This window comes from Aythya fuligula, chromosome 1 (assembly GCF_009819795.1).
Source record: "Aythya fuligula isolate bAytFul2 chromosome 1, bAytFul2.pri, whole genome shotgun sequence".
Lineage (NCBI taxonomy): Eukaryota > Metazoa > Chordata > Aves > Anseriformes > Anatidae > Aythya > Aythya fuligula.
Genome location: NC_045559.1, coordinates 96,345,677 through 96,360,337, shown reverse-complemented (window position 1 = coordinate 96,360,337; position 14,661 = coordinate 96,345,677). Strand labels below are relative to the sequence as shown.

The 14,661-nt window shown below is 37.4% G+C and overlaps 1 protein-coding gene across 1 annotated transcript in view; it reads right to left on the bottom strand.

The window, feature by feature from the left end:
* The window catches only part of CRYBG3 (crystallin beta-gamma domain containing 3), a 93,116-nt gene that overhangs the window by 11,539 nt on the left and 66,916 nt on the right, over positions 1–14,661 (bottom strand). Inside the window, exons 14-17 of the mRNA XM_032180735.1 lie at positions 13,114–13,240; positions 12,046–12,078; positions 7,841–7,950; positions 7,129–7,255 (exon numbers count right to left, since the gene is read on the bottom strand). Of these exons, the coding sequence (XP_032036626.1) occupies positions 7,129–7,255; positions 7,841–7,950; positions 12,046–12,078; positions 13,114–13,240 (397 nt within the window). The remainder of the gene's footprint in view (positions 1–7,128; positions 7,256–7,840; positions 7,951–12,045; positions 12,079–13,113; positions 13,241–14,661) is intronic.

Sequence of the window (14,661 nt, the reverse complement as noted above, 5' to 3'; positions counted from 1 at the left end):
TTCTGGTATATGAAGTGGGTCAAATTTATGACGTGCTTAAAGGCTTACTTTGTAATCTAGACCGACAGATCTAGTGCAGGCAGCTACTTCTCGGTTCGCTTTGCTGAGCAAGGTGCGACCACCATGCTCCAAGTCTGCAAGAAGCCTACTCCCTTGGCTCCAGCTTTCACCTGAGTGGAGACCAGAAGCCGTGTCCAGAACAGGTCCAAAAGGGAGAATTTTCACAGGTGCACCAGAAGGCATGGGAAACACCATTTGGCATCCTTGCTGCTAGCCACTGCTACCGAAGCCTAACATTTATCTTGCTTTTTCCACTACAGTAGAGACTGGGATGCTGTGCTAGATGAACGAGTCCTCTGATCCAGCATATCCATTTATAAACCAAGCATCTGAACAGCAAACAGGTGGAGTCAATTAAAATGACTACAGGTCTCACATGGTTGAGACCTGTTTAAACTTTGATGGGCCTGCAAAAGCTGTCAGGTTTTTCAGAGTCCCAGTCTATCAGTACGCAGCAGACATCACACCTAGGACACACACACAGACAGCTGATCACAACAACTGATATCACCCTTTCCAGTGAGACCCAAAAGGACTTCACTGGTTTTGGTGCAAATGTGAAGCACAGAAAAAAAAAAAAAAAAAAAAAAAAAAAAACACATGCTGCTGTCTCAAGCACTGAAGCTCTCATATTTCCATAACCAAATATAGAGCAACGAGCTGATTACTCACTTTATATACACCATTTTACACCAACAGCTGGCAGCAGTGACTTGGCCTGGCTTTTTTCTCTGATTTTGTTTTCTTAGCTCCATGGAAACTATCAACAGTAAAAAACAAGGTTTTGAGCCTATGCTGTTACACTTCCTACAGAGACATCTTGCTTGCCACCTTCCTTGCAGGACGCTGTGGTGCATTTTCACCCGTTTTCAGGCTGAAGAGCCATCACCGATAGACAAGCTGATCAGCGTACTTCACCAAGGCCCAGTCCTGATGGACCACAGAAGAATGTGTATCTTCAAGGGCCAGAGGAAGGGCAGCCAGGCAGAGAATACAAGAGGGGATACCTCACAGCAAGGCACTAGTTTAGATGGACTCCAGTCCCCAGTTTTGAAAGGTGAGGTAAAGGCATCTACATTCACTCACAACTGGCAATTCAGTCCCACATCTAAGTTAGGATTACCTTGGCTTCCTTTCATAGTCATTTCAAGGAAAATACCTGAAATGACATCCTCTGGGGAACGCTTGCCAATTGCTAGAATGATAAAGCACTAAGAAATTAATTTAATTTGATCTTTGTGCATTAAGGAGCTAACTGCCTTGCTTACACCCACACCAATAGAGTTGAAGGTTTTGTTTTTACTGTTTTTAAGGCCAGTGTCAGTGTTCAGGGAGAAACTTGAAAATATTTAATATATTCAAGAGGACAGTGATTAAGGAAGGCTGTATTTACATAGTATTTTCACGGTAGAAGCACCCTTGTGAGCTTCTAAGAACAATGATATTCTTTACTTAACAGGTGTGGTAATCTATAGTTAATACACCCTATCGTGCAAGGAAAATGACAAATCTTTCTTCCCTCCCCACATTGTGATTTCAGAGGCTGAAAGTTAAGCCATTGAAATCAGCATGGTAAAAGTCTTTTGTTTAGTTCAGCTTGGACTTTCCCCTACATGACTTCCACCTTCACTTAATGGAGAGAAGCTGCGCACCACAAATTTTTCACAATTCAGAACAGAATCTTATACTTTTGCAGTTCAGAAAAAAACTTCAAAAGCAGCCCTGAAGCATTTGATACTAAACAATGTTCAGTGCAAGGTGAGCTTCCTTTCAAATGCCTTTTCTTTGCAGTGTAAGGCTTAGGTGCCTGGTTCATGGAAATAAAACAGTGTAGAGGTACAAACAAGTTAACCAAAAGGTGCTGCAGCTGAAAAGCAAGTGCACGAGGGGATTTGCACATATACTTATAATAAAAATTATAGTTTTAGTTAAAGATAACACTGAGAAGGGCTCACACCCCCATAACATACTTCCACTTTTTTTTTTTTTTTTTTTTTTTTTTTGGGCAAACATAGGTTTTGGAAATTTGAATGGGAAAACCCAATAAAGCCAAAGAAAGAAGTCCATAGGACTAAAATGTGACTCCAAACCCATCACGGCAAGGGCTGGGACATTTCACCATTTGCGGCCCTGTTGAACTGCTGCAAACAGCCTTTGCCAGAGTCTTAACTGGAGGAGCTTCAATAGCTGTATTATAACATCCTTGGAAAAATCTTTATTTTTCACTCTTGGCTAGCTTATTATGTTCAACTGTCTTTGCTGAAGTTGTGCTCGACTAGCTACTCCCCTCGGTGTGGGAAGGATGCCTGGCTGAGGGAAATGAATGCAGTGCTGGAAGACAGGAACACCCACGGTCCAGCCCCAGCCACATCAGATGACTCATGACCTGGCCCTGGGAAACACTGATTGCTTTCTGTATCTGATTTTATTATTTACCTCACAGGAATGCTGGGAAGATAAGTTAACACCTGTATTTAACTTAAAGATAAGCAATATAGAAATACAGGAAGTATCGTGATTGATCAGAGGAAGAACGAGGAATGCCTCAGGAAAAAAAAAAAAAAGAAGAAAGAAAAGGCATTGGACAACCTACAACCCACATCTCATTTTCGTTTTTAGCAAACAAATCTAGAATTCTGTTTGACAAGCTGTAAGACTGGTTTAATTTAAAGTTAAACCAGTTGAATCAAACTTCATCCTTAAAGGATGAAGTTAACATTTTAGAAGGAAAACTAATTGCCCACTGCAACAATTCCTGTTATCCATACAACACATCAAATATTATGGAGAGTTTAACGAAATAACATGCTTGAGAGAAGGCTGAACTAAAGCTGAACTCCACTTCGTAAGAACATCCTGTAAGCATCTCCATCCCCAAAACTTTTCAAGCAACAAACACTGGACAAAAGCCCTAATAAGTAACCACAGCCCTATAAATGTACCAGCTGATTTCATCCACTCTCTTGCCACCAGGGGAGCAGCCCATACTTTGCTTTTCTTGAATTCATGGCAGTGCGGGAGGCAAGTCTTTGTTGACGCAGGTATGGAAACCTGCACCTCTGCTGCAAATGCAGCAACCCTTAACCTGTGCTATGCTTTCACCTGCCTGTGCAGTGCCTATCAACAATAAATCCAGAAAATTTCATCAGCGAGCGCTTCTTTAAAAGATTTTGCATTTGTAGATGAAAAGAGACAATGAGAGGCAAGCTGTATGAATTTCAACATTCCTACTGCTGCTAAGTAGATATGTATTCTCCTACTGCAAGTGGTTTTTGAAATAACTGCCTGTTCACTTAAAGAAATGGGTAACAGTGAGATAGGACTTTTCAGCACTTTTTTCCCCATGATAAAATAATACATGAAAAAGACTGGACTTTTCAGAATAAAGCCTTTTCTGAAGAAATGAGGCCATGTAACATATTATTTACCTTACAATCTAGATTAATACATGTACATGGGTACTGCAACACTGTTTTTCTTCACAGACTACTGAAAATAAAGGATATTATTTTTTTCATTATCAAGCTACAGAAATGCTTTGTTTCTTTTGTATAACCTCTTATTAACCTATAGCTTTAAAAAACAAACCAAACCAAAAATGCCACCCCAAAAAAACAAACAAACAAACAAACAAAAAAACTCCCAGAAGGACAAAACAGACCAGTCTGAGCAAAATGGAACAGCAGCGAAGAAAACTAACTGGTAGGACCTCCTAAATATTTAGTTTGAGTATTATATGACTCAGAGAAGAACGCTTTTCCCATCTTGGCTCACTGTAAACAATTCATTCTTGCCTTCCTCTCTGTCAGGAACAGAGAGGCAAATTCCAATTTCCCAGTTTAGTTTCAAGTATATCAAAACCACTTTTAGTTTGCAGTCAGTAAAATAGCTCAATCAGTCCAAGCCCAGAGAAAAGAAAAAAATAAACAGACTGATGACTGAAGAAGCACAGCCCAAGGACTACGGAATGCTTTCCCCACTCTCCTTATGAACCTGTATAACTTTGCTTTGCTATTTCCTGAACAAACGGTAGAGGAGATTGTTCTCAAAGGTGCGCTTACTTCCTCTATGATGCTAGTGCATAAAAGAAGAAATAACCAAGGTGGAACCACGTCAATCTGAATTTCATGAGAAATAGGGAACTCTGTGTGGAAGGGCTGGGGCAGCATGCCATATTTATATAGGAGCTCAGTTTTTCAGCAAAGAACCAATAAGGCATCCCTCCAAGAGCAAAAAGTTAGAGCAAAAGTTAGCCAAACTAAAATACTATCACAGTAAAGAAATCAGACTATCACTAGTCTGAGCCTGTTTTCCTATCCTAATTCGTTAAACTCATTTTGTGTTGCTCTGAAAGTTGTTTTATTTTATTTTATTTTATTTTAATTGGGCCAACTCAGTGATGTGGAATAACATTTTTTATTTTGTTATGCAATTCATCTCTTTAACAAGTGAACTATATTTCTGGTAATTTTCAAAATAAAAATCCAAAAGTTTACTTTTCTAAGAAAATAATTATCTTTTTTTTTTTTTTTTTTTTTTTTCTATTTAGAACTGTTTGCTGTATTTACAAATATTCTGCTTGCATCAAGACCTCATTTTCCTGTGAACAAACTATTTACTCAAATTCTTTCCTTTTCTTCAATTGTTTAATTTAAAGAAAAAATAATATCAAGGATTTGCAGAAGTTATTACCCTGTTTCATGTAGATTAAGGCTTTAGTCTTACCTCATACAGTCACAAAAATACCACTGACATCCTAGAGTGTTTTCCCATCAGCTTATAAAGGTATATACTGTGATTAAGTATGACAAATAAATAATTTCAGTCCTCCTTCCAAAATGGAGAGCTCAGGAATCTTGTGGCAGCTAACAACATCTAAAAAGGCCTCTCATACTGTTGCATGTTTTAAGTGAATAGTCAATATGTTACACTGAAGGCATTCAAATGTGCTAGATGCTCAGAACAGCTAGGAGAACATTAAGGGCTTGTCATCAGGGTTACACATTCTCCTCATAGTCTGAGCTATTGAGCTTATAGAATCATAGATACACACCTTAGGTCTCAAATTGGGCTAGTATTTAAACCTGAACAATGGAAGGGGTTCCAATGTTACAACAGAATTCAATAATGCTATACAACAGTTCCACTTGGGAATACACTTGCTGCTCTCTTGAATGAGCTAACAGAAATATTTCGTAATAAAAAGGGCTCTGTTCCAAGAACAGTGCATGGCGGACAATGCACAGAATTAACTACGGCTGTTTCTGACCACTGACCAAACTTACTGCTGCGTGCTTAACATCACGTCTGTGCTAAACAATGCCTCTGAACACCGTCCTGCACCATTAGCACACACAATGTGTTAGGGGTCAATGAGTGCATTTCTATTTGTAAAGCAGGTGTGGCTCACTAGCATTTTACACTGCTAAATACCCGGACTTTGAGAAACACAAGGTCTCCAATTTGCAAGAAAGGAACTAGAACTAGAGGTGCTAGCTACATACAAGGCACAGGAAGATATGCATAAGCTTTCCATACTTGTCCTGCCAAACACATTTCTCCCAGGGCTTGGCCATTGGTAATCAAGAGCTGCCAGTAACTTTCTACTACACCAGACTGCCTGCTTACTTCCCTGTGAGACTACACATTAGGGAATTTGGATGAGACCTATCATTTTGTGTCAAAACTTCATTCTGATTTAGAAGAGCAGAACATAAAAGTCTACCACGAAAGGGAGATCTTTAATCTGAAAAACAGGCTCTCAGTAGGTGGAAAGCTATAGCCCCACTGACATCAATGCAGCTTGATCTGTGTAACCTAGCAAAAGGACCAGCTCTCAGCCTTGAGCTCTACATCCTTCCCACCAAGGTTTTTGGTGTTTTTTATTTTATAAAAAAAACATGTTCACAAACAGAAAAAAGGACTTAAATTCACAATTTACTTCAAGTACTAAGTAATCTTTACAGCCTACTTACATAAAAGCTACAGAAAAGGGCACCGTGCCACATGGACCGAGTTTGTACTCTGTGATCACGGAAGGAGGAAGACTCTTGGTGAAGTTGGTCAGTGCTGGAGAGAAGCAGACAGAGAAGGTATTTGCTTCTCTTTTAGTGACAGCATTATGGCCAGCTTATCTTTTGTGCTCTTGCATAGGAGCTTACTGAGAGATGGGACAAAGGCACAGACATGACAAGAAGATTCCAGAGGCATACGTCCTATGGGCAGAATTACAGCAAGATCTAAAAAAGCTAGATCTATCTTGTACTGGATGCATTCCTGTTCAATCTCTTGACCATAAAGGACCTTGTATCTCAGCTTACTGCTTGGTCACTTGACTTCAAGATTTTTGTTTGGGTAGTACAACCAACATGACCTGCGGGTCACATGAAGACTGTGTGCATGTGTAATAAGTACTTGCCTTGTGTATCAGGAGTCACTAAGAAAGAGGATGCCAGAACTGAGCTTTGGACTGAACTATCTGACGTGTCACACACAAATCACAGGCCACATGTGGTATATTATACCACTTTACTTATTGACCCATAATTTGAGATGCCGTTAGGAGGTAAAACCCTTTTTTTAAAAAAAAAAATAAACTGCAGAACAGTTAGTAAATTAAACAGAATAATGGCAAGTATATGCTAACATGTAATTTCAGTTTTCATATCTTGTGCGTACTTTGCTTTAAGAATGAACCTTGGCTGTAGGCCTAATAAAAGAAGCCCCATATGCTTAGACAGCATGTCAAGAAGTAACATCTCACTGTGTACTAAGCTTGCTGAGCTGCATTACAAAATTCAGTCAGAAAAACACCAAACAATGCAACTTGTATGAATGACAGCAACTTTCAGCCCAGAACACACAAGCATCCAAGAGTGTGTGCCTACAAGTGAATGTGTGCATGTGTGCACACAGCCTGACTTGTTCCAAACCCCAAAATCCCATAAGCCAAGAAAACAAACTTAATTCTTTTCCCTGAGTAGGAGTTTGTTTAACTCAAGCACTTGCTTTAGACATCTGACTGGGAGAAGAGTTCCAAAGCATTATTATTTTCAATAATGTCCTTACGTATTCAATTGGCTTGAGGGATTTGATTGTAGCAGTTGGGCAGCCACAGGAAGTGAGGTCAACGTAGAGGCCTTCTTCCAGCACACAGTGATTGTCAGCAATTTCCCCTTGGTAATACAGGAGCCAACTGTAAGAATAATGTAGAAAAAAAAAAAAAAAAAAAAAAAAAAAAAAAAAAAAAAAAAAAAAAAGATTAGCAGCTCTAGCTGCTTATTAACAGTACGTTTTTTCAAGATTTAATATTTGCTAAGGAAGCGAGGAATTAAAAAAATTTGTTTGTTCTTGTTAAGCTTTGAATGAAGGTGGCTTGAAAGGCTATGTGACAAACTAACCAAAACAGCAAAACCAAATCATGTGATGTAGAAATCTCAGACTCGAACAACACTAATGGAATGCAGATACCTCTCCTGCACGGAAGTTCTTACAGTCTGGAATAAATGCTAACAGGAGTTTAAAAAAAAGTCATAGTAACTGTCCACTTCCCACAGGGAAAGCCAAAGTATATTTTCCAAATCAACAGCAGGACAACACTTACTGAGCTATACTGCAAGACAAAGGGTCTAAGATGTGATGGAATATGATCAGAGTGTGTTATACACTTTTGACAATTTGAAATTTGAGAGTTATGCACTTTTGATGATCTTAAATAAAGTCACAGTAGGAAAAAAAATCATATTACTTAAAATGGTGGCATGTAAAACAACAGACTTACCATCCCCGAAGAACCTTAAAAGAACATGGTATGAATGATGTGAAATCAGAAACTTCTGCTGTGAAATCTATGCATGCTCCTTGGAAATGTGTATTACTGAAAGCTTTGAGCTACAAGAACAAAACAAAATAAAGCCAATGACTAGAAGGGAAATAAACTCATTGCTGTTAATGTAAACAGAGATAGCTGTGGTCTTATGTATCCATTCAGTTCACAAAGATACAATAAATAGAATGAATTCTCAGGGATTCTTTTACATTTCCATAGATGCTTTCTTCATTAGAAAGACTTTGTTTTTATCATCTCTGTTCCTGGTTTAGAAAGCTGATGCTAATGATGTTAATAACACTGTTATGGTGATGTTAATGCAGTGATATCATATGTAAGTTCAAATGCAGTAGAAGACCCAGATTGAAGAGAAGGCTAGGCCTGAAGGATATTCCATCTGAAGTACCCTTGAACTGCAGATAACTCTCAGTAATCCGGGGTTCAAAACAGGAAAGGAAAGCATTGGTCAAAAGATACAGGGCTACTATTGACCAAGTGCCTTGAAATCTTCTGTGACCACGGTGACTACAGGTAGTTTCTCATTCAAGAACCAGCAAGAGAATTTCTGGGGACAAGTGGGTGCAGCTTGGTAGATGCACCATCATTATATGAAGTTCACCTAATATAGTTTTACATGTCATGAAGAAGAACTTCCAGCCACATTGAGCAATATCCACAATAAAATGTTTTCAATTCACCCTGAAAAATGATACGATGGAAGGTACTGCAGTTAAAAAGGTTGAAATAATAATAATTAAAAAAAAAAAAAAGTATAATATAGCCTATGACTTATAGTGAAAGTCACTTAGAATTCTGTACCATTGGATTACCACCGTGTAACTGAAGTGAATTTCACTTTAAAGCCCGAAAGAGAGGCTGGAAAAGAATGCAAAATTTAACTTTATCAAGAGAACAGCTCATATTCTGTAATGGAAGAAAAACACTATAGCTTTCGCAAGAGCTATTTCCCCCTTTATGCCCCAAACTGGCCTAGCTTCCTGCCAAAGAAAAAACTCAAATGCTCTTGCCAGTACTGAGAGAGAAGGCCAAACACAAGAATTAGCAAATGATTTTATGGAAAAGTTCAGACTATGTTTTTAAAAGAAATGAATATATTTCTTGCTAAAGAAAAAAAAAAAAAAAAAACCATGAAAGAAAACAAACAAAAACACCAGGAAGGCTTAACCTGGCCTTGCATGATATAACTAAAAATTGAAGAAAACAGATCAGGTACAATATGATGGTTAAAGCACAACTATATTTTTTTCTGTAAATATAATTGCACTGCACTATCCCACCACATCTATTTAAGCTGTAACTATGTACTATTTTCTATGCACATATCTTAAAGTCTTTTATAAAGGAATATATGCACATAGTCTTTCTTTCATAGGCCAGATGCTATGCATTTTAAAAATTACTTCTGCTATTAAAAAAGATCTGTGACTCATTTTTATTCAGAATACATCTAGTCATGAATGATGGTCTTCAGTTCACAAAAGCTAAGATGAAGTACCAACCCCTCAGTGACAGCATTACATATCTGCAATTAGTATCAAACGGCAGCTATCAGGATTTGATGTCACTTTATAAGATTTTGCTTCCTAAAAAGTCAACAGACAGAATGCTAGAAATTAAAACACGTTATCACTGCAGTTCTCTCTGTTTCCTAAATTGTTGAAGTCAACTGTTAATGAAAGAGGCTTTGTTCTTGCTGGACAAGACAAAGTTTTCTTTTTAAAAAATAAAATGATTGGCTTTTTAGAATTGATGATTTCAGTCATTCTTGCATCATCTGTACTTTGTTTATTATGGAGCCTGGCAGGAGTAAAAGGTCAGGGGAGTTACTGAAAGATTAAAGAAAATGTAGTTGTTTTTCCATTTCTGTATAACAACTAAAAACCAATGTGGAAAAAAGACACTCTCCCCTAGACAGTGAACACAGTTCCCTTAACTCAGACATATGGTTATTAAAGGTGGGAGAATATAGGCAGAATCATTCAAAATAACTGGTATATGGCTTATTCAAGGGTGAAGTACTTAGGATGCTTAAGTTCATATGCACCATGCTTTGAATTTCTCAACTAAGAGACTGTTACACACATGGAAACATTTCATTAACTTTGAATGGGAAAATGCTTATATTTATTTGAAACACTGTCCATTACTACTACTTATTCTTACTATTGAATATATATATTATATATATACTTATTATGATTTTTTTCCTTACAAAAATTTACTCAAAATATTTCCCTTCCTAAAAGAACTGTAGCAATATGAATGATGTTCTTCCTTCCCTAGTTTTAGGGCAGAATCCTATTAAAATCAGGATTGTAATAAATCAGGACAGCATCTTTTTAAAATGGGATTCAGAATGGTACTAGAGAATAGAACAGGCAAAGCATAATCTGGTACAGACCAATATTTTTAGGTGACTGTGTATATACACACACACAGACACACACACATGCAGATTTTTTGATACATCACTGGAAATCTGGAAGACAATAAATACAATTTACTGAGACTTCAGAGGTTTAAATTGATCTTAAAGGTCTGCAAAACTGCATTAAAGCACTTGAATACTTTTTTTGGAAATGCTGAAAAAGTAGAAGAGTTGAAGACAGAGAGAAAATTATTTTCAACTGGATCCCACTGGTTTAATCTGAGTCTCACTTTATCTTATTTTACCTAGTATCCTTTAGCAAGGCCTTACTGTTAATGTACTTGCAAGTCTTTGAATTTGGCCGCAAACCGCCTTATGAATAGGTCTGGCAGGAAATCAGTGTTTAAGACTAAAATAATACACCAATTATGTCTTCAGACAGGAAACATTTCCTGTAGTCCTAGGTTTATCATAAAATTGTAGAACTAGAGTACTTACAGAAAAAGAAGGGTGTGGTCAACCTGCTAAGTAACACAATGCATGCACTTCCCACGTGTGTATGGCTATTATACTCATTGAAGGAAGAGAGAACAAGATTACGTCCATATGACAAAATACTTAAGTTTTCTAAAACTGTCATTGAGTTCTAGAGTCCCTCTCTTTTCAAAAATGTCATGTTTCCCAAAATAATGTTTTCCAAATTTGCTTAATTAAAAGCATGTCATAAGGAGAGCAATATAACAACTTAAATAATCACCCATGCTAGCAACCCACTCCAGGACAGAAAAATCAAACCACAATTGCAGAAATGAAGGAGAGTCCTGTCAGGGAAGAACACTGTGGGAGACACAGACCATCCTTGGTGACGAGCACAAACATTTAGAGCTGGTTTTAGATATAGAAAGATACCACAAAGGTATGTTAATGGAAAGATACCACCAAAGGTATGTTAATGGAACACAACCTTGTAAGATAAAGACCAGAAGTGCCAACCCCCAGACTAACTTGTCCTGAAAACTGAAGTGAATTATAGGGACTACTTTTTTCTCTTTATAAATCGTCACTAAGGCAGACAGAACTTTCAGGGAAATTGTTAGAATGTATAATAGAAAAGAATTATCTCAAATTTGTTATAATCAAGATGTGTTCAATGAAGGTCCTATGTTACTAGGAGGAAAAGGAAAGCATGGAGTATGTGGGGCATGCTCCTACAAGAGCAGCTATACAACACTTGGAAGACTATGACAAGCAGAGCTACCAACATGTAAGACAAAAATCCCAACTTCCCCTGTTGATTGACCTGCTGATTTAAAGAGTGCAGTTCATTTTTTTTGTAGTTCACACTTTGCTATTCTTCACCTCATACATAAAGCAAGATAGTGACAAACCAGATGCAATAGAAAAGAATGGAAAGAATGTACACCACAAAGAAAAGGATGAATGCATGCAATAGAAAGTTTCGAGAAACAGGAAGGAAAGTATAGGAAAATAGCTAGCTAGAAAGATCCAAAGTCACTCAAAACCTACTGAAATGCTTGTGTTTTTAAGGACAGAACACTAAAGGGTATGATCTGGAATAAAACCAAGAACAGAACATTGGCAAACAGACTTTACACATTTACCAGCTTCCTCAAGCAATGCTCTACTATATGGAGATGATAATACTGAGATATTCATCTGAAGTAATGAAGCAAGAAATTCAGCACTACCTGTGTTTAATTATTAAATGTGGTTTAGTACTAGAGACTGTTATATAATGTCAACATACCCAATGTGGAGGTTCATTCGTTCCAAGAGGTTCCTGCAATAATAAATATATACACATGCATATGAACAAATAAAATTAACTACAATTAGTTTCCTATAACACATGTCAAGTTCCTGAAATCTGTAAGCTACAAATTCAAGAGCAGAGACACACACTTCCTATGCTCTCGGCACAATTCGCTTCCTCCATCCTCTGCCATCAGATGCCTAGAAGCTCATGACTAACTGTCTGGTTGTTCAGTCCTTTTCCACATAGAGAGCTTGCACAATTATTTAGTTCATATAACTAATTAATTAGTTAACATGTCATGGATTAGAGTCCATGTAAATTTCTCTGTATTTATTTTAAGTGTATTTCATGAAAAAACACAAAATTCAAATAATATTGGTACACCTCTTTCAACACATGCTCTTCAAAATAAGGTTAAATGTTTGTTCATTTTCTGTTTTCAGTGCAGTACTATCATTTAGTATATACTCATTACTGAGGATTTTCTTTGCTTTGCATTAGGGCTTTGACAGTGCTGGCACTAATCCATTTGGTCAAGTTGCCCTACCTTGGATTTAATAACGGATTACAAATTTTTCCTCCTTTTATTTGCTATATACCTTATAAATATTTTAGTGGAAAACATGGAAAAAAAACACCACTACAGAGCTCTGTTACGCAATAATAATACAGGCCAGATAATGGGTATAAAAATACTTGAGAATTTATCAATTAGATATTATATTTTACTATGTTTTAAGGCAAATAAATCTTTCCAGGTCAGGTTATTCTTTCCAAGAATGCAGTCTGCCAAAGGGAGGTTCTTCTTATAAAGTTTCCCTGGCAATTTTCTCATTAACAGATAGAAAGGTCCAGAATGTCCATTTCAGAAAAAGTAGGCCCAGTCTCCATCCTGAACAGATTCATTGTGTGTCATCCATAAGGGTCTTTAATTTATTTCCAAGTAAACAGACAAACTGATTAAACAACACAACCCAAATTACAAAGTTCTTGTATGCTCTGAACTTGACAGGTCTCCTTTCTTTTAAGCTTTCCCCTTAACAAGTTCTAGCAACTCACCAATTTAATAGGTCGAATTGACATTATGATTTTACTGGATCCTCCCCAGTCAAAGAAGCACTTGTATTTTCCCTTCTCCAATACATATTGCTCTCCACAGAAATGTTTCTGCTGGTACGCAACCCATCTGGAAAATGGCACAAACAATAAACTGAAAACATCCTGTTTTCCTGTGTAGTTTAATGAATATACTAGCAAGTTGAACATTTTTCCCTGGAATTTTTCTTGAAAAGCTCATTTGACAGAGTAACATCAAATTCCACCTGAGGTGCTTACAGGTCACACACTTGATTTACTATTTTTACGTTGCAAATGTAAACAATTTGACAAAGATTCCACTTTGGGTCTCTGCCTTCTATCAAATTTATATTCAGAAAAAAGATCATGCCTTACTTAGAGGGACAGAGGAAAGATATTTGATTGACAAGTTCTTCAATCTCTTTTAGCTCAATCTTTACCTTTTCCTCGTCCTCCCCCAAGACAAATCTTTCTTCCAACACTTCCAGTTGAATTTAAGAGAAATGGTGTAAGAAGAAAGAGAAATAAATGAGGAATTCTTGACAGGATGAGATAAAGCAAAAGCTTGCAATGGTTGCCAGTTCAGACTACTTCCACTCTACTATCCATGTTGCAATTAAAGAAGAAAGGAACCCTGTGTGAGACCAATGGCCCCATCTAGCCCTGCACATGTTCTTTAGTAGTTACATAAATAGGTAGAGGCAAGTTAGGGAGATGCCACTAATCTGGCCACTTTCCTTGGTACATTCCTCTATTAGTCCCCCATAAACTGAGACTGTTATATTAGGGATATTAGAGGACACCTCATTCCCTAGTCTATCGTAATTACAAGCATACAATTTAGCACCACATAAGCATTTTTTACATTACTCGTCCCTATTTTTATTAATATACATTTTTCTACGTTCCACCTGCCACCTTTTTGCCTGCTCAATTTTATGTGGTCCATCTGGAGGTCCTCACCATTAATGTGGCCCTTAACTGCTCATAAAAACTTAGTCTGTCATCTGTAGACTTGAAGAGTTTACTGCTTGCTTCTTTTCCCAGATTATCAAGTTTTCCTGAATAAATCATTAAATATATGATTGAATAAAACCAGATTCATCACCAGTGCTTGAGAAACCAACAACTCTTCTCCATTTTTAAAAGTGCCCAATGAACCCTATACTTTAGCCAGCTTTCAGTCTGTAACAGAACTTTTCTTCCAATTCCATACAACCTTATTTCTTTAACAAACTATACACCATTCTACTGTTCTCTCAAAGACTTGTCTACAGGACCATCTTTAATGTATGAGCATATCCATTTTCTCATAGAATACCAGAAGTTTAGTGAGGCAGGACTTGACTTTACAGAAGCCACATTAAGTCCTTCCCTACAGACTGTGATTAACCATGCATTCCATGATCTTACAGATTTTCCCATTTTACTATGGCCTGAAGCCAGACTCATTAGTCTGTAGGTCCCAGGGAGCCCCTCCTAAGCCATTTTTGGAGATGGAGTTAAGCTGGCAGTCTACCAGACCTGTAG